The sequence below is a fragment of the Rana temporaria genome, chromosome 8 (genome assembly GCF_905171775.1).
Source record: "Rana temporaria chromosome 8, aRanTem1.1, whole genome shotgun sequence".
NCBI classification, from domain to species: Eukaryota; Metazoa; Chordata; class Amphibia; order Anura; family Ranidae; genus Rana; species Rana temporaria.
Window position 1 is genome coordinate 174,430,436 of NC_053496.1, and position 20,506 is coordinate 174,450,941.

Genomic DNA, 20,506 nt, shown 5'->3' on the forward strand with positions numbered 1-20,506 from the left:
TTCATGGTATTGGGTGGGCGACTCTATGAACACTTTTAAAGTTGCATCAATTTTTGGTGAGTGTTTCACACATAATGTCTTTTCTTTGATATTGTTCAAAATCAAACCAATATTGTTGTATTTGACAATTTAATTGAGACTTGTTTTCTTTCTATACAATCTAGAGGCTCCTGATGAAGCGATGTACATATTGTGAAACATGTAGAGCTCAAGTTTTTTATTGTGGATTCTGTGGACTTCTTATCGAGGAGATATTTGCACTCATTATAGGCATCTACTATATAGACATCTTTGTAGCAAGTCCTATAATATCATTGAGTCACTCTCGTCTGAGGGATTATCGCATGATCCCAATTTTGTACTGTATTTATTTATATATTTATGTATATTTAGATGTATTTTTCTGTGAAACTTTAAATTTTGTATATTTTTTATTTATGTGCCTACAAAGTCAATTTTTCCTTAATTGTTCTTTATTCACACCGTTGCATGCATATTAACGGACTACAATCTGTGCTTAATAGAGGTTGGCTCCCTCTGGTGTTTGTTACATGCTGAGATTGATAAAGTTTGCTTGATGCAGCTATTCATGGACAAAGCATTATGGGCATTGTGATACCAAAGACAGGGACCTTATTGATGTGGACAGAATTTAGACTACATCACCCACAAGGCCACTGTACTACCAAGGTGCAATACGCCATGCACAGCCTGATGGGAGGGGTTATTTAAGACAAGCGCGGACTCAACCCGCTATCTCGGGACACCACCTTCCAGCCAGCAGGAGGCCTACTGTAAGTGTGCCTAGGCCTGAGAAGTCTGGGCCTACCCTGAGAGGACGGATCGCCTAGCCTGCGAGGGATCCTTGTGAACATCTTCGCTGACAGGACCAGGGAGAGACCGTCTGAACTCACCTCCCGTCTGAGTCACTTCTTCACTGGTATCCAGGGAGCAGCCGTGCGGAGGAACAGAGGCTCCACGCTACAGGAAGACTGATCACTGAAGGAAGGTTCCGGACTGAGGAAACCAGCAGAGTGAGGCCTTGTCTGGTGAGCGGGCACTTGCCCAACAACATAGTTAACTGTATCGCAGGAGAGTGACTACCATAGATTTCACCTGTGCTTGTCGGCATCTGCAACGCCGCAAGTGGGGACACACTGCCTCCTGAGAGTGATACAACGCCTTGGGGAAATTGGTGCATAGCTTTACTATTACATTGTGGGCATCAAGCATTTGTTTACCTCCCACCTTGCTATTGGAATACAAATACATAAGTGCACCAACGAAGCTAGCGTAAGATTAAGTGACTTTAAAAGGAACAGCCACCAGTTTCCTCTTTTCCTACAAGTTTTTACTACAGGACGCTCACACCAGGGGGAGCCATACAGTTGGGCGTTTATGTGTCTCTTTTATACAATTGTTTGTATTGTATTGTTATTTTCGTTGTTTTATGTGAGACCTGGTGGAGAGGTGTCCCAGTGCTGACGTCATTGCATTGAGAGATTCCTCCACCATATTCTCACTCAGATCGGGTCATTTTGGTCTGATTACAGGGATATTCTGAACTAGCTGTATGTATTTAATGTTCTTTGCATAACCATTGTTCTATTATTTTTTTTGCCAAGTAAACATTTTAACACTGGTTAAACCATATCTTGTGTGGGACTCTGTCTGTAGCAGACGTGTGGCAGGTGAACAACAACAAGGTAAGGTTGACTGCATTCGTTGTTGTGTGGTATAATTGTGGATTTCTATATCCATTCGGGGTCCACAATTACTTTTTAGTCCATTTGTGCCAGGAGGGGATCGAGACAAAATTCAATGGGGTTGACAGGCAGAGTGCAGGCCCAAATCTAAACCAGCAGCTCCTTTGGGGGTAGTGCTACATTTGCTTTCGGCAATGTACAGAAAACACAATTTTCTGCGTTTTTTTTTCCGGCCGAAAACATTTTGGTGCATCCCTACTTGGTATATCGAATTATATAGGCCCCATGACTCCTTTCTTTTTAACTCTGGCTTTCTCAAGTCCTCCAGTCAGATCCGTGACTATTGGTTACTTCTTTGTCTGCTACACTTTTAGGCAGTTCTATGCATTGGTTACAGAGACATCAGGCTCTGTCTTATATTAAGGTGACCAGGTTTTTAAAATGGAATCCGGGGACATATTTTTTTTTACTAGTAATGGCGGCAATCAGCGACTCTGCCCATCGCCACAGCCGCCCGCCTCACAGCCTGTCAAGTCTTACTCTCTGGGCCCCGGCTACTACTGGGTGGGGAGCGGAGGAAGATCACTCCGCCAGGGAAGGCATGGAGATAAGCAGGCAGGCAGCTGGCCGGGACTTGAGCCAAGGCAGAAGAACATGAGAGCGAAGCTGAATGTGCATGCACCCGAAACTGAAGAAATATTCCCTCCGCTTCGACCAGCACATGATCATCAGAAAGGGGCACAGGTAATGGAAAAAAAATACCCCTCCCCCAAGCTAGTAGGAGCGGCAGAGCGGAGGTGCGTAATTCAGAATTATAATTTTTTTAATTCTGCACTGACTGTCTTTGAAATTGCCCCAGCCCCTGTTAAAAATCCAATCTGGGGAAAGACTTGGTCTGGAGACAGTGTCCTCAATCTGGGGACTGTCCCCTGAAACCGGGGATGTCTGGTCACCCTATCTTATATATGATCTATCCCAACGCCTCTAGATATCCTTACTGAACTAATTGATTTGGAATACCTGCTTATCCAGAAGGAATCACCTATACATACAGTATCTCTACTTTAGTCTGTCCTTATGACGTTGGCACATCCAGACCTTCCTCTGTATACGTGGAACTGGGAAAAAGACCATGAACAGATCATCTCTCCTTCGGATTGGCAAAAATGCTTTACCCTTACCCACAAAATGTCACTTGCCACGAAAACCCAAGAAGACAACTTGGTATCTAGATGGTACAGATGGCCCTCTGTCTTATATCACTTCAACCACAATGTACCAGATACACGCTGATGATGTCATACCACTAAAGGAAACAGGCTTCATATTTGGTGGGAATGTATACCCATGCGCATGTTTTGAAAAAAAAAAAATCCATCTATACTGTAAACTAATTGGTATCTTTACTCAACCATCGCCAGGGTGGCTCTCCTGTCCATTATACCTGGATCTCTTCAGTCAGTGAAAAAATGATGTGCTTAGACACTTCCTCAATACAGCCAGAACAGTCATTCCTCAACGTTGGAAATCGACCTCTATACCCTCCCTAGGGAAATTAACAATTGAACTAGACTCCATCAGCTGCTTTTATTTCCTACCGTGTTTCCCCGAAAATAAGACACCGTCTTATATTTATTTTTCCTCAAGAAAACACACTATGGCTTATTTTCAGGGGATGTCTTATTTTATTGAAGCTTTTCCCCCTATCCCCTGGTGTTTGTGTGGCGTGAGAGACTGTTGCTGGTCAGTGCTGGGGAGAAGCTTTACTTCTTCTGATTTGGAGCACAGTGGAGCTGGGGTGATCTCTTTGGGCTCAGTAGTCTGCTGAAGCTTTTCCCCCTTTTACCAGGAGATACCCTGGTGTTTGTGTGGGGTGAGAGACTGTTGCTGGTTAGTGCTGGGGAGCAGCTTTACTTCTTCCCCTGAGGACAGAGCGTCCTGCTCCTCACTTGGTCACTTCACTGAGGAGACTTTTTACTTTCACTTTCAGCGGGACCTGACAGGGGGAGCCGACCTTATTGATGGGGCTGCCGACACCTCTCCGGTCACCTAGAGATACCGTAGCAGCTGTCATGATGGAGCAGATAAGAAGGGCTGCACGACTGTTTTACAGCTCCGCACCAGTACACTACGTTACATACGCCTATCACGTTTTGTTTACCGCTACGCATAGTCACGCCCATCACTACGTCTTATTTTCGGGGGTATGGCTTATATTTCGGAAATGCTTGGAAATCCTGCTACAGCTTATTTTAGGAGTACGTCTTATTTTCGGGGAAACATGGTATATATCTTAATTTATTGTCTGGAGAGCTTTATGATCCTCCATGTCTGACAGGAAACGCATAGTTGTTAAACATTTTTTTTAATATATATACACACCATAGTCAGTAGGATGTGTGCTTTAAGTGATAACAAGCATTTTCTCTAACTCATTATTCAGCTTTATTATAAAACAGGACTAAAGGGAGATCAGATTACAGAATGAGTCACGGAGAAGGGACTAGGGACTGTATTGTGGGATGCAAAGGAGGCAAGGGATTGTATTATGTTACGAGTCACCTTTAATACCCAACAGCTCTTAGTAAGTCCTACAAAACACCCCCATACGTTTGTCGTCATCTCCAGCAGGCTTGGGTTCTTTCATGTTGAATTAGATCCACTTTCGGTGTTACCCGTCCCCTCACAGCAGGAAAGTGACTTCTCCTCAGTGTGCACTTTCATGTGATTATTGAGGTGACCTTTTTGCGCAAAACGTTTCCCGCAATGGGGACATGAAAAAGGCCTCTCGCCAGTGTGACCCCTCTCGTGTACAATCAGTTGTGACTTCTTTATGAAGCATTTCCCGCACCGTCCACAGGAGGAGATCTTCTCCCCGGTGTGGAACCTCTGGTGTTGAAGGAGTTCGTATTTTACTTTGAACGCCTTGTCGCACTCCGAGCAGGCATAAGGACGCTGCGCCGTGTGCCTTCTCTGGTGCGTAAGGAGCTGTCCCTTCTGTATAAAACACCTCCCGCACTCCGAACAGGTGAAGGGCTTCTCGCCGGTGTGACATTTCAAATGGGTGTTGAGGCTTCCTTTCTGTGAAAAGCATTTGCCGCACTCGGCGCAGGAAAAGGGTTTCTCTCCGGTGTGAACCCTCCGATGTATAAGGAGTTGGGCCTTGGATATAAATACATAATCGCACTCTAAGCACATGAAGAGTTTCTCGCTGTTGGGAACGTTCCGTTGTGCCTGAAGCTCTGTTGTCGACGATCGGTCGCTCTGCAAGCAGGAGAAGGCCTTCTTGTCTAAGTGGATTTTCCGATGTTGGTCAAGGCAGAATTTCTGGGTGAAGCATTTGCCGCACTCTGGACAGGTATACGGGCGCTCCCCTGTGTGAGTTCGATGGTGTTTGAGGAGCGTTTGTTTCCGCGTGAAACCCTTACCGCACTCTGTACAAGTATACGGCATTTCACCCGTGTGGGTGCGCTGGTGTGTGATCAGACTATCCTTCCGAGTGTAACTCTTCCCGCACACCGTACAAGAATATGGCATTTCCCCCGTGTGGACTCGCTGGTGTATTACGAAGGCTTTCTTTTCTTTGAAAGACTTCCCGCACTCGGAACACGAAAAAGGAGTCTCACCCCTGTGGGCTTTGAGATGCGTCACGAGATAAGATTTCCATTTAAAGCTCTGACCGCACTCAGAGCACGGAAAAGGTCTCTCGTCCTTGTGGACCCTCTGGTGTAGGACAAGGCTCCATTTGTCCCTGAAAGATTTCCCGCACTCCGGACACGGAAAGGGTCGCACTCCGGAGTGATTATTCTGATGTCTGATGAGATGTGCCTTCCTCGTGAAATATTTATCACACTCCGAACAGGAAAAGATCTTCTCGCTGTGTTGAGCAGTACGTGGCTTAGAAGGTTGTTCCAGATGGATATTTTGGGTAGAAGAATTGAATTTTCCAGAAGATTCCTCAGAATTAGAGGGACCTGTTGATCTGTTATCGTGATAAGGTTTGTCCTCTATATTTAGAGTAGCAGGCTTAGCTTCTCGAGAATACTGAGACTTGGAACAACCCTCCGATTTGTAATCCGAAACTAAGTCATGATGTTCCTCTGAAGTATTCCAGACATACTCTCCATCTGTTGGAAACAAGTTTTTAAATTAGTATTCAAAGCAATGTGCCTCTTCATATTTTCTGATCGGGACCTCCTTCCCCTGCTGGTGACCCCTCTAGTGATATCAAGATCTATATAGAGCAATAAGGACCTCATGCTGGTGACTTCTCTAGCCACTTGCCGACTGCCGCACGATGATATACGTCGACACAATGGCACGGGCAGGCAGATGGGCGTACCTGTACGTCCCTTTAAATTTGACGCCCACGCACGCCGCCGGAGGCTTGCCTCGTGAGTGTGCCCACGGGTCCCGGTTACTCGATGTTCCCATTGCGGCCGGCAAAGGCAGAACAGGGGGACGCCTTTGTAAACAAGGCATTGCCCTGTTCTGCCTAGTGACACGTCAGTGATCTACTGTTCCCTGTAATGGGGAACAGTGATCAGTGACGTGTCACTAGTAGCTCCTCCCCCTAACAGTTAGAATCACTCCCCAGGCGCACTTAACCCCTTTGGCGCCACCTAGTGGTTAACCCCTTCACTGCCAGTGTCATTTTCACAGTAATCGGTGAATTTTTATAGCACTGCTCACTGTAAAAATGACAGTGGTCCCAAAAATGTGTCAAAAGTGTCATTTCCGTCGGCAGTATGGCTCGGGCAGGCAGAACCTACCCCCTGACCACGCCCGCGGGACCCACGGACTTGATGTCTGCCGGTGTCCCGAGAATGGGTCATGGAACGGCAAAACGAGGGGATGCCTTTGTAAACAAGGCATCTCCCCGTTCTGCCTAGTGACAGAACACTGATCGTCTGCTCCTTCTCTTTGGGAGCAGCGATCAGTGACGTGTCACAGTAAGCCACGCCCCCTAACAGTTAGAATCACTCCCTAGGACACACTTAACCAGTAGGGGATGGGGAAGAGGTTAACGCTTCCCTGCCAGTCACATTTATACAGTAATCAGTGCATTTTAATAGCACTGATCACTGTATAAATGTGAATGGTCCCAAAATAGCGTCAAAAGTGCCTGATGTGTCCGCCATAAAGTCGCAGTCACGATAAAAATCGCAGATCGCCGCCATTACTAGTAAAAAAAAAATGATGATAATAAAAATGCCGTAAAACTATCCCCTATTTTGTAGACGCTATAACTTTTGCGCAAACCAATCAATATATGCTTATTGCGATTTTTTTTTTACCAAAAATATGTAGAAGAATACGTATCGGCCCAAACTGAGGAAAAATTTGCTTTTTTTATAAAAAAAATTGGGATATTTATTATAGCAAAAAGTACAAAATATAGATATTTTTTTCAAAATTGTCGCTCTATTCTTGTTTATAGAGCAAAAAATAAAAACTGCAGAGGTGATCAAATACCACCAAAATAAAGCTCTATCTATGGGGAAAAGAAGGACGTCAATTTTGTTTGGGAGCCACGTCGCACGACCGCGCAATTGTCAGTTAAATTGACGCAGTGCCGCATTTCTAAAAGTGTTCTGGTCTTTGGCCAGCCAAATGGTCCAGGGCTTAAGTGGCTAGAGATATAAAGATTTATATAGAGGAATCAGGACCTCCTTCCTCCTGCTGGTGATCCCTCTAGTGATATAAAAGATCTATATAGAGGGATCAGGACCTCCTTCCTCCTGCTGGTGACCCCTCTAGTGATATAAAGATCTATATAGAGGAATCAGGACCTCCTTCCTCCTGCTGGTGATCCCTCTAGTGATATAAAGATCGATATAGAGGAATCAGGACCTCCTTCCTCCTGCTGGTGATCCCTCTAGTGATATAAAGATCTATATAGAGGAATCAGGACCTCCTTCCTCCTGCTGGTGATCCCTCTAGTGATATAAAGATCGATATAGAGGAATCAGGACCTCCTTCCTCCTGCTGGTGACCCCTCTAGTGATATAAAGATCTATATAGAGGAATCAGGACCTCCTTCCTCCTGCTGGTGATCCCTCTAGTGATATAAAGATCGATATAGAGGAATCAGGACCTCCTTCCTCCTGCTGGTGATCCCTCTATTGATATAAAGATCTATATAGAGGAATCAGGACCTCCTTCCTCCTGCTGGTGATCCCTCTATTGATATAAAGATCTATATAGAGGAATCAGGACCTCCTTCCTCCTACTGGTGATCCCTCTAGTGATATAAAAGATCTATATAGAGGGATCAGGACCTCCTTCCTCCTGCTGGTGATCCCTCTAGTGATATAAAGATCTATATAGAGGGATCAGGACCTCCTTCCTCCTGCTGGTGACCCCTCTAGTGATGTAAAGATCTATATAGAGGGATCAGGACCTCCTTCCTCCTGCTGGAGATTCCTCAAGTGATAACTAAAGATATATATATATATATATATATATATATATATATATATATATATATATATATATATATATATATATATATATATATATATATATATATATATATATATAGAGAGATATATATAGATAGATAGATGAATCATTTGTATTTCTACGTTGCTGGACCAACATTTATCATCCATGTCATCCAAGACTCACCAGTGCTGATATTTAGAGAAGTCTCCTCATCTTTAATGATCACATTCACCACCTCCTTCTCTTCCTCCTCCTCATCATCCTCTTCCTCCTCCTCATCCTCTTCTTCTTCCATAGGGAGCAGATCACCACTAATAGACGTTTCTTCTTCTTCCTCTTTGACTTCCACTTTTATGTCCATCATGTCCTCAGCCTAAACCGTTAAAAACTATTTAGCAAGCAGCAAGGACAGTGAACACGATGGTCAGTAGCATGCCATGGCATATCATACAGAGTGAAGGTGTTAGGAGTATGTAAAATACAACATAGCATTTACAGAGCAGGGGTTCGAAGTATACTGTACAAAATAGTACATTCGTGCTGGGGTGAGGACTGTGTAATATACCAAATAGTGTATACAGGGCTGGTGCCAGTAGTCTATAAATTACAACACAAGGTATAAAGTGCAGAGCTCAGAAATATGCAAGTACGCCTTAGTGTAGTTAGTGCACGGGTCAGGAGTATGTAATGTACTGCAAAGCATATAGAGTCAAGACATCAGTATTCTGTAACATACAGCACAAGTTGCAAAGTGCAGAGATCAGGAGTATACAATGTACAACCAATGTTAACAGTGCAGGGGTCAGGAATATGCCATGTACAACATAATATATACAGTAGAGTGGAGGCATCAGTATTCTGTAACAGACAGCACAGGGTACAAAGTGCAGAGCTCGGGAGTATGCAAGTACACCTTAGTGTTCAGTGCAGGGGTCAGGAGTCTGTAATGTACAGCACAGCATAAAGAGCGAAGGCATCAGTATTCTGTAACATGCAGCACAGGGTACAAAGTGCAGAACTCAGGAAGTACACGAATATGTAACATACAACATTGGATATGGAGTGGTGCCATAAGGAGTATGTGGATGTAAAACAAACTTATAGGGTGCAGAGGTCAGGAGTATGGTTGCACCGATACCGGTATAGAAACTAAGCATTTGCATAAGTATCGGTACTCATGCAAATTCTCCAATACTAGAAACAGAAACTTGCAAGCTCGGTTCTGTCAGCGGCATTCCCCCCCCCGCTGACAGCTGAAATGTAAACAAAAGAATGCCGGCAATTATCGGTTAATAAGGCTGCGTCATTAACAAACAATTACATTTCAGCTATCAGCGGGATTCCCCTTCCCCTCCCCGCCAGCTGTCACTTCTGCCCATTGGCTCCTTCTTTTCCCTCCTGCCAGCTGTCACCTCTGCCCTGTACCTTCTCCACCTCCTCCCGTCAGCTGTGACCTCTGCCGAGTGCCTTCCCGACCTCCTCCTCCCCTTCCGTCAGCTGTGACCTCTGCTGGGTGCATTCCCCTACCACCTCCTCTCCTCCCGTCAGCTGTGACCTCTGCCGAGTGCCTTCCCGACCTCCTCCTCCCCTTCCGTCAGCTGTGACCTCTGCCGGGTGCCTTCCCCACCTCCTCCCCTTCTGTCAGCTGTGACCTCTGCCGGGTGCCCTCCCTGCCTTTTTCTCCTGTCAGCTGTGACCTCTGCCGGGTGCCTTCCCCACCTCCTCCTCCCCTTCTGTCAGCTGTGACCTCTGCCGGGTGCCCTCTCCACCTCCTCCTGTCAGCTGTGACCTCTGCCGGGTGCATTCCCCACCACCTCCTCCCGTCAGCTGTGACCTCTGCCAGGTGCCATCCCGACCTCCTCCCCTTCCGTCAGCTGTGACCTCTGCCAGGTGCCATCCCGACCTCCTCCCCTTCCGTCAGCTGTGACCTCTGCCGGGTGTCTTCCTCACCTCCTCCTCCCCTTCCGCCAGCTGTGACCTCTGCCAGGTGCCTTCCCCACCTCCTCCTCCCCTTCTGTCAGCTGTGACCTCTGCCGGGTGCCCTCCCCACCTCCTCCTCCCCTCAGCTGTGACCTCTCCCAGGTGCATTCCCCACCTCCTCAAAACCCTCCTATCAGCTGTGACCTCTCCCGGGTGCATTCCCCACCTCCTCCACCCCTCTCATCAGCTGTGACCTCTGCCGGGTGCCTTCCCCACCTCCTCCCGCCGTCTGTCACTTCTGCCTGTTGCCTCCTCCTTCCCTCTGCCAGGTGTGATCTCTGCCGCGTGCCTTCCTCGCCTCCTCCTCCCCACCCATGGGGGCGCGCATCGCGTCGATCGGTGTTGCTGTGTGTCAGTATTGGTACTCGAACTTGGTGTTCGAAAAATGGTATTAGTGCATCCCTCGTCAGGAGTCTGTAACGTACAGCACAGCATGCACCGGGCATCGGTCAAGCACAAACAACACAAGAGATGTCTTTTCAGAGTCTCTGGGTTCGGTCACAGCGAAAGGTGAAACCTTGAGAATAGTCATCTTACGTCAGAATATGATGCTATAAGCGCGTCGCTCTAAATTGTATTACGTGTATGGCTGGATATTATTGTATGACGTATTTTTGTGGCAGTCTGCTGAAGATAAAAAGTCGTAACATTGAATATGGAGAAAGATGACGGACACGATGGAGTTAAGCCACCCAAACATGGATGAAAATTGGGTCCGTTTCAGCAAGGACCGGCTGAATTTGGATCCATGTATTGGCAGGCTGGTTGTACAATAGTCCATCTACCGATCTACATCTGTACAACGAGCCTGTCAGGGTTCTTCCCAATCAGTCAGCTATGGTGGGGAATCTCCGCGCTGTCAGAATACAATAACTAAGCGGGAGGTTCCCCCCCATCCACGTGGGAAAACAAGACCTTTTTTTTTTCTTCCATTCAACCTTTTGGTTGAATGAAAAATTTAAAAAAGAATAATGTATGGGCAGCCTTAGGGAGTGTAAATAACAAATAATATCTTATTACCTCCTCTGCTGCCATTTTCAGCAATGTCTCCTCTCTACTTCCCTCCAATTCACCTCTCACCCGGAACTTCCTGTCTGTACCTGACATCACTTCCTGTCTGTGCGTTCCACCGAGCAGAAGTGTAATTGCCATCTTATGGGGAACAGAGGAACTGCGTCCCTCAAAGTTTATCAGTTGTCTGGCTCCTAGATTTTTCTTGTGATAGAATATACTGTATATATATATATATATATATATATATATATATATATATATATATATATATATATATATATATATATAGTGTATATAGACGCACACACACACACACTCTATATTACCAAATATATTGGGACGCCTTCCTTTACACACACATAAACTTTAATGGCATGCCAGTCTTAGTCCGTAGGGTTCCATCTTGAGTTGGCCCCGCCCTTTGCAGCTATACTCTTCTGGGAGTTCTTCCCCTCTGCTGCTTTCCACACTCGTACCTGAAAGCATCTCCCAGCTGCCAAAATGACAGCCTGGAGTTGCTGTTAAAATCCAACAGCTGTAATACTGAGGTCATAGAAACAAGTCACCTGATACAGAATTTAGAAACATTGTTCAGATGGAAGACACACTATATTATCAAAAGTATTCTGACACCTGTCTTCACACACACATGAACTTTAATGGCATCCCAGTCTTAGTCCGTAGGGTTCAATATGGAGTTGGTCCCACCCTTTGCAGCTATAACAGCTACAACTCTTCTGGGAAGGCCGTCCACAAGGTTTAGGAGTGTGTCTATGGGAATGTTTGACCATTCTTCCAGAAGCGCATTTGTGAGGTCAGGCACTGATGTTGGACGAGAAGGTCTGGCTTGCAGTCTCCGCTCTAATTCATTCCAAACATGTTCTATCGGGTGCAGGTCAGACAAGTTCCTCCACCCCAAACTCGCTCATCCATGTCTTTAAGGACCTTGCTTTGTGCACTGGTTCAAATCATTTGGTGGAGGGGGGATTATGGTGCAGGGTTGTTTTTCAGTGGTTGGGCTAGGCCCCTTAGTTCCAGTGAAGGGAAATTATAACTCTAAATACAAATTTTGGACAATTTCATGCTCCCAACTTTGTGGGAACAGTTTGGCCCCGTCCTGTTCCAACATGACTGCACACCAGTGCACAAAGCAAGGTCCAAAAAGACATGGATGAGTGAGTTTGGGGTGGAGGAACTTGACTGGTCTGCACAGAGTCCTGACCTCAACCCGAGAGAACACCTAAGGCCCCATACTCACGAGCAAACATGTCTGCTGAAACTGGCCCGCAGGCCAGTTTCAGCAGACATGTTTGGTCGTGTGTGGGCGCGAGCGGGCCGAATTCCAGCAAACATTTGCCCGCCGGGCCTTTTCCCAGCAGACAAATATTCCTGGACTTGTTTTAAAACAGCCCGCTGGAATTCAGCCCGCTCGGACATGTACGGTCGTCAGTACAGACCTACCGTACATGTCCAGCCGCCCGCCGTGCCTCGCATGCGTCGAATGACTTCGACGCATGCGTGGAAGCATTTTAAAGGCGGGCCGCCCACGTCGCCGCGTCATTGTCGCGGCGACACCGCGTCATCGACGCGGCGACACCGCGGACACGCCCCGCGTATTGTTTACGCGCGGACTTCTGTACGATGGTGTGTACAACCATCGTACAGAAGCCCTCTGGCAGACATGTATGGTGAAAACGGTCCGACGGACCGCTTTCACCATACATGTTTGTCCGTGTGTACCCGGCCTTAGGGATGAATTAGAGCAGAGACTGGGCCAGGCCTTCTCGTCCAACATCAGTGCCTGTCCTAGGGTTGCCACCTGTCTGGGATTTACTCGGACAGTCCTGGCTTTGAATCATGTGTCCGGGTTTCAGGCAGACACATTATTCAGACTGGGCTATGGCTCCCCAAATAACCAATTTTTACTTGGGAAGCCAAAAAAAAAAAATTCGAACATGCTGCATTTTTTAACGTCGTTTTAAACAATGTCATTTTTCAGGTTGTAAAAAACGATCGTGTGTGGGCTAAAATGACGTTAAAAACCTGCGCATGCTCATAAGCAAGTTATGAGACGGGAGCACTCGTTCTGGTAAAACTACCGTTCATAATGGAGATGGCACATTCATCACGCTGTAACAGACAAAAAAGCGCGAATCGTCTTTTACTAACACAAAATCAGCTAAAGCAGCCCAAAGGCGCATGGAACTTCCCCTTTATAGTGCCGTCGTACGTGTTGTACGTCACCGCGCTTTGCTAGAGCATTTTTTAAAAATGATGGTGTGTGGGCAACGTCGTTTTAATGATGAAGTTGGAAAAACTTAATTTTTTCGACATGCTGAAAAACAAAGTTTTTTTTTTCATGCTGAAAAATTATCGTGTGTACACGGCATAAGTCAGGGGTGTCCAAACTTTTTTCAAAGAGGTTTGATGAAGTGAACATGGGTGAGGGCCTGACATTCTTTGAACCATTAAAATTTGTTCTAAAGGCCCGTACACACGATCAGACTTTCCGACAACAATTTTCCGACGGACGTGTTTTAATCGGACAATCCGACTGTCTGTACGCTCCATCGGACAATTGTTGTCCAAATGTTGGATGTTCATGCTCTCAAATTGTCCGACAACAAATGTGTTCCGTCGGATTATCCGATTGTGTGCACACAAGTCCGTCGGACTAAAATCCAAAGTACAAAACACGCATGCTCCGAACCAATGCTAAACATCAGAAAATAAATAGCAGAAGTTGCCCAAAGGGTGGCGGTAAAGAGCTGATAAACCACATGGTTTAGTGTATGTTGGCTGAGAATGTTCTGCCGTCTGTATGCAGAACGAGTATACGGACAACGCCCTTCGGGCAAAAATCCACGGATTTGTCCGATCGTGTGTACGAGGCTTAAGTGTGTTCCTCCGAGCACTAATACACGGCCCAACAAGAACCCTCTCGCCTTTGTAGTTGTGTGTGGTGAAGAGATGAGCTTGGGTGTATTATTTGGATATACCGTATTTATTGGCGTATAACACACACCTTCACTTTAAGAGGGGACGTTTCGGAATTTTTTTTTTTTTTTTAAATAAAGAGCTGTGAAGCAAAATAAGGGTCAGTGCCCATCAATGCCACCTAATCAGTGCCCATCCATCTGCAGCCTCACAGGTGCCATGAATGTAGCACCCACCATTGCCATCAGTGCAGCACTCCCATTTCCATCAGTGCAGCACCCACCATTGCCAGGAATGCACACCCACCATTGTCAGGAATGCAGCACTCACCATTGCCAGGAATGCAGCACCCACCATTGGCAGGAATGCAGCACCCACCATTGGCAGGAATGCAGCACCAACCATTGCCATGAATGCAGCACCCAGTATTGTGCCACGAATGCAGCATCCACCATTGCCATCAATGCAGCACTCCGTCTTGTGCCATGAATGCAGCACCCATTATTGTCATGAATGCAGCACCCAATATTGTCATGAATGCAGCACCCAATATTGTCATGAATGCAGCACCCACCATTGCCAGGGATGCAGCACCCACCATGGCCAGGAATGCAGCACCCACCATGGCCAGGAATGCAGCACCCACCATGGCCAGGAATGCAGCACCCACCATTGCCAGGAACGCAGCACCCACCATTGCCAGGAATGCAGCACCCACCATTGCCATGAATGCAGCACCCACCATTGCCAGGAATGCAGCACCCACCATTGCCAGGAATGCAGCACCCACCATTGCCAGGAATGCAGCACCCACCACTGCCATCAGTGCAGCCTGATTGATGCCCATCGATCTGCAGCCTTGGAGGGGACAGGGAGGGGGGCGGGACGACCGCTAAAAGATTACATAATCTTAAAATCCTGTTTTATTGGCGGCCTCTTTAATGGAAAGTCCAGCCTCCTTTGATGGAGAGAACCGTCGTCCAATGGCAGCGCCGGAGACGGGACTTCCTATTACAGAGGCTGCTGTTTAAACAGGAAATACTCCTCTCCTGTATGTTCGGCACTTGTCCCGCTTCCTCCCTGACCCCTACAAGGCAGCCAGAATATTTATCTTTTGTGGCCCCAGCACTGGGAAATCGTTGGGGGCCACAAAAGATATATATGTCCAGATAACCAGGCGGGGCGTTCAAAACTGAAACGCAGGGCCGTGATTGGCCCGGACTTTGGACCTGCCTGGTCTAAGTGATAGCACGGCGCCTCCCATTGTCACGCAAAGCTCCTCCCAGTGTCATACAATCGCCCCACTGACCAAAGCCTCCCCAACGATTTCATCTTTGAAAGAAGAACACAACCCCTTAGATCAATGACCCAATACTAGGAGATGGTGTCGGCACTTACACAATTTGTTTACACCATTTGTTTACACAATTTGTTTTAATAAAGATTTTTAGGGTTTCTCTATCCGATACCTTGACTTCCACTTCAATCAAACCCTTAAAATGAAATCCGAGCACCAAACCTCACATTAGTGTATTCCTAAATCTTAAAGCGGAACCAAACTCCACTCAAAGTTTCCCATGACTGGTGCCATGAAGAAGCCCCTGCTTTCCTTGGTTAAGCTTAAGGCTTTGAGTTGGTGCCTCATCTTCATCATACAGATGTTCATGGCTGGGCCAAGGAGAAGGTAAAAGAGATGGTCACCTTGGGAGCTTTAGCAGTTAGGGGTGCATAAAGGTGTGAACTCTCCGATGAACCCGCAGCTCAAAACTTGTTTTGAAGGACCGCGCGCACGCCGAGCACGAGGGAACTCTCGTCAATGTGAAACTGCAGGTGTTGCTTAAGTTGAAATTTATGTGTGAAACTTTTCCCGCACTCTGCACAAGAAAACGGCTGCTCGCCCGTGTGGATTCGCTGGTGACCAGTTAGCGTTCCTTTCCGCGTGAAACCCCTCCCGCACACCGTACACTTATACGGCCTTTCACTTGAGTGAGTTCTCTGGTGTGCCTGGAGAGTGTCCTTCCGGGTATAACACTTCCCGCACGCCGTGCACGTGTACGATGCTCCACCCGCGTGGGTCCGCTGGTGCACAACGAGTGCGTCCTTCCGCTTAAAACGTTTGCCACACTCTGCACAAGTGTAAGGCTTATCGTCCGTGTGGGTCTTCAGGTGGGTAAGAAGGATGATTTTCTCCTTAAAACACTTCCCGCACACCGAACATAAAAAGGGCCGCACGCCGGTGTGATGACGCAGGTGCCTAAGGAGGTGCGCCTTCCTCCTAAACTTTTTACCGCATTCAGAACACGGAAACCTTTCATCGTTTGGTGGAACCTTGTGTGGATTATCAGAAGATCCCTCAGAATTAGATGGAGCTGAAGACCATGTCCATCCACGAAGATCCACGTTGTGAAATTCTGGATGGAGATTTGGGATAATCATTTCTGATGGAATAGGATTAGAGGGACTGGTCGCCCTATCTGGATGGCCAAGTCTGCTGTGTATGTCTGGAGTGATGGGGTTTGCTCCTGGGAAATATTCCGCAAGGGCGTCATCGACAAATTTAAGGTCAGGAGGACATCTCCACAAGGTTTCCTCAACATCTTGTCCACCTGTTGGAAACAATTTTTTTAAATTCATGTTAAAAGCCTTCGGGGAAGCTCCAAGACACAGCCTGTGATTGACAGCCTCAGCTCTGTTTCTGTGTGAAGGGGGAGGGGGTGTGTCCCTTCCTTCCAATTTGCTCTCCCTGAGCTCTGCAGAGTGTAACAAAATTATGTTAAAAGCCTTGGGGAGCTCCAACACACAGCCTGTGATTGACAGCCTCAGCTCTGTTTCTGTGTGAAGGGGGAGGGGGTGTGTCCTTTCCTTCCAATTTGCTCTCCCTGAGCTCTGCAGAGTTTAACAAAATTATGTTAAAAGCCTTGGGGGAGCTCCAACACATAGCCTGTGATTGACAACCTCAGCTCCGTTCCTGTGTGCCATGTTCCCTTCCCTTCAATCAGCTTTCCCTGAGCTCCCTGAGTGTAACTTCACCTCCCCGCCCCCTGCTTTCTGAAAGGCCAGACAGGCTGTATAAATGATGGGCTTTGAAGAGCTGTAGAGAAGAGAAGACGCCGGATAAACGGATACAACTTATGTAGGAGGATTTGTTTCATCTCTGTGTATCACCGGAAGCCAGTCACTGGCCTGGCAAATGATTCAGAGGTTTGGGTGGTAGGCCATAGAGGTGAAGAGAGACCAGATCGTCTCTCCTCTCCTCTATGATCTAGGAGGCCAGGAGCGAAGTCTTGACGTCACTTCTGGTTTAGGGTGGATGTAAACAATTTTTTTTTGGAAAGCAGGTACAACTTATGTAGGAGGATTTGTTTTCATCTCTGTGTATCACCCAAAGCCAGTCACTGGCCCGAGAAATGATTCAGCAGTTTACGTGGTTGGCCATAGAGGTGAAGAGATACCAGGTCGTCTCTCCTCACCTCTATGATCTAGGAGGCCAGGAGCCAAGTCTTGACGTCACTTCCAGTTTAGGGTGGATGTAAACAATTTTTTTTTTTTTTTGGAAAGCATAAGATCAATTTTTTTTTTTTCGATCTGATGCTTTCAAAAGGTAGAGGAGAAATCTGGGGCATTTTTATAGCACTGATCGCTGGAAAAAATGACAATGGTCCAAAAATGGTGTCAAAAGTGTCCGATGTGTCCGCCATAATGTTGCAGTCATGATAAAAATCGATGATCGCCGCCATTACTAGTAAAAAAAAAAAATGTTAATAAAAATGCCACAAAACTATTTTGTAAACGCTATAACTTTTGCGCAAACCAATCAATAAACGCTTATTGCGATTTCTATTACCAAAAATATGTAGAAGAATACATATCGGCCTTAACTGAGGAAAAAATAATATTTTTTATATATTTTTGGGAGATATTTATTATAGCAAAAAGTAAAAAATATTGCATTTTTTCAAAATTGTCGCTCTTTTTTTGTTTATAGCGCAAAAAATTAAAACCGCACAGGTGATCAAATACCACCAAAAGAAAGCTCTATTTGTGGGAAAAAAAAGACGCCAATTTTGTTTGGGAGCCACGTCGCACGACCGCGCAATTGTCTGTTAAAGCGACGCAGTGCGGAATCACAAAAACTGGCCAGGTCCTTTAGCTGCCTAAAGGTCCGGGTGTTAAGTGGTTAAACTGCTGTGCAAATATCGTGTGAACTAACAAAAAATTACAATGACCGCCATTTTATTCTCTAGGGCCTCTGCTAAAAATGAAAAATATATAATGTTTGGGGGTTCTAAGTAATTTCTAGCTTGTAAACCAAAATTGTCAGAAGAAGGCCTGGTCTGAAAGGGTTTAATTTTGTACAGGAGAGGAGCCTGTGGAAAACTGGAGTTTAGCTTTAAATAAACTGGCATGTCTAGTTTGCTGCTCTTGCAGGTATAACTGATCCTCAGTGTACCTCATGATGTGAAAAGGACTGCTCTGTCATGTTTCATTTGCAGAACTTATATCGATAGAAGGAAGATAACAATAACCCTTCCCATACTTAGTGCCTATTACTTACCTGTGCTGATATCTAGAGAAGGTTCCTCTTCCTTAACTTCCATCACCATCCCAACCTCCTCTGCAGACCTCTGATCACCCATCACATCCGGTTGTTCCCTTTTAACCTCCGCTTTTACATCGATCGTTGCCTTTCGCTAAACATGCAAAATGACATAAAAATATTCTTTAACCACTTCAATACCGTTTTTTTTACCCTCTTCCTGCCTAGACCAATTTTTAGTTTTCAGCGCTGTCGCACTTTGAATGACAATTGCGCGGTCGTGCGACGTGGCTCCCAAACAAAATTGACGCCCTTTTTTTTATAATGGATAATGTAGAATGGGTAGGGGGGGCTGTATAATGAATGGGGGGAATGTGTACTGAATGGGGTCTGTACACTGGGGAGGGGGGCTGTATAATGGATGGGGGCTGTGTACTGGATGGGGGGGTGTATAATGGATGGGGGGGTGTATACTGGGGAGGAGGTATGTATAATGGATGGGGGGCTGTATAATGGATAGGGGGGGGGGGGGCTGTTAATTTTGTTTTACTTAAACTTCCCTCTTAAAATTGGGGTGCGTGTTATACGCGGGTAAATAAGTATAATCCCATAGAGTTTTCAGATCTAGGCAGTCAGTCCCACCTACCTGATGATGGTAAGGGAAGGTGTGTTCTTCACACAACCCCAAAATGATATAATACAACATATGTTAAAAGTAGGTCTACAACAGCTGGAATGTCATCCACTAGAGATTAGATTCACTTTGAATGTTTAGGTGCTCCATTCCACCTACCTGATCATAGTAAGGGATCGCTTGATCTTCCTGTGTGGAATCCCGGGAATACAGAGGACGGGGACATCTCTCTGGTGGGTTCCCATTACTGGAGCCATCTGTAGGAAACACACACACTGACTGAATACATTGTTTCTATGTGTTTATCAGATGATGGGGGGATCTAGGTGGATCCTCTGTACTGCTCTCTCCTTTACAATAATGTGCACCACCGTACAGTTTGGGCCCCACCGTTGGCTGGGAATACAGAGGACGGGGACATCTCTCTGATGGGTTCCCATTACTGGATCCATCTGTAGGAAACACACACACTGACTGAATACATTGTTTCTATGTGTTTATCAGATGATGGGGGATCTAGGTGGACCCTCCGTACTGCTCTCTCCTTTATAATAAAGTCTCCTCTTACCCGGTGATGTGAGGGGCGGCTGATTCTCCATCATGATGTCCTTGTAGAGATCCTTGTGTCCTTCTAAATACTCCCACTCCTCCATGGAGAAATAGACAGTGACATCCTGACACCTTATAGGAACCTGACACACACAATGATACAGTCACCATCCAGACACATCCCTTGTCTGTTACTGGATAATGTCCCAGAATTCCCGGCACCGCTCACCTCTCCTGTCAGCAGACCAATGATCTTCTGGGTGACTTTTAGGATCTTCTTGAGGTTCTTTGTGTCAGGAGTCTGCAAATGAAGTAGAGGGACTTTGATGAGAGATGATCCAACATGTTGGCTGCTGGGTGTCATTCGCTCTCCAGCTGTCTTCTTCTGCACCTCGTAAACCTGCGTAAAAAGACACTGATAGTTATTGCCACAAAACTTCCAGAATCCTCCTTAACAGTCAGGTCTGTTTTTTTTTTATTAATAGAGATCAGAGTGATGTCATGTGACCTCCCAGAATCCTCCTCACCCCTCCGGTCAGCTCTGTGTTTTATTACTAGAGATAAGAGTGATGTCATGTGACCTCCCAGAATCCTCCTCACCCCTCCGGTCAGGTCTGTGTTTTATTAATAGAGATAAGAGTGATGTCATGTGACCTCCCAGAATCCTCCTCACCTCTCCGGTCAGCAGGTAGACGATCTCCA

The 20,506-nt window shown here is 46.2% G+C and overlaps 1 protein-coding gene across 2 annotated transcripts; it reads right to left on the minus strand.

Moving 5' to 3' along the window:
* Window positions 1-4,054: 4,054 nt before the first annotated feature.
* On the minus strand, window positions 4,055-19,509 carry LOC120909462 (gastrula zinc finger protein XlCGF57.1-like). 2 transcript variants are annotated; one of them, XM_040321237.1, is made up of 4 exons: window positions 19,415-19,509; window positions 18,640-18,775; window positions 8,337-8,526; window positions 4,055-5,833 (listed from the first exon to the last, which is right to left on the minus strand). In XM_040321237.1, exons 3-4 carry the CDS (start codon window positions 8,515-8,517, stop codon window positions 4,350-4,352), a joined length of 1,665 nt encoding a protein of 554 aa, XP_040177171.1. In that variant the 5' UTR covers window positions 8,518-8,526; window positions 18,640-18,775; window positions 19,415-19,509; the 3' UTR covers window positions 4,055-4,349. The 2 variants fall into 2 exon arrangements, with proteins under 2 accessions (XP_040177171.1, XP_040177170.1); XM_040321236.1 differs by lacking the exons at window positions 18,640-18,775; window positions 19,415-19,509 and adding an exon at window positions 11,154-11,313.
* Window positions 19,510-20,506: the final 997 nt, after the last annotated feature.

What these genes read in the sequence shown, in the direction of transcription:
- LOC120909462 (XM_040321236.1), bottom strand. Translation starts at nt 11,285, where the DNA reads ATGGCAATTACACTTCTGCTCGGTGGAACGCACAGACAGGAAGTGATG. An exon ending in TGAAAATGGCAGCAGAGGAG is followed by an intron (nt 8,527 to 11,153) that starts GTAATAAGATAT and finishes TTAACGGTTTAG; the next exon opens with GCTGAGGACATGATGGACAT. An exon ending in TTCTCTAAATATCAGCACTG is followed by an intron (nt 5,834 to 8,336) that starts GTGAGTCTTGGA and finishes TGTTTCCAACAG; the next exon opens with ATGGAGAGTATGTCTGGAAT.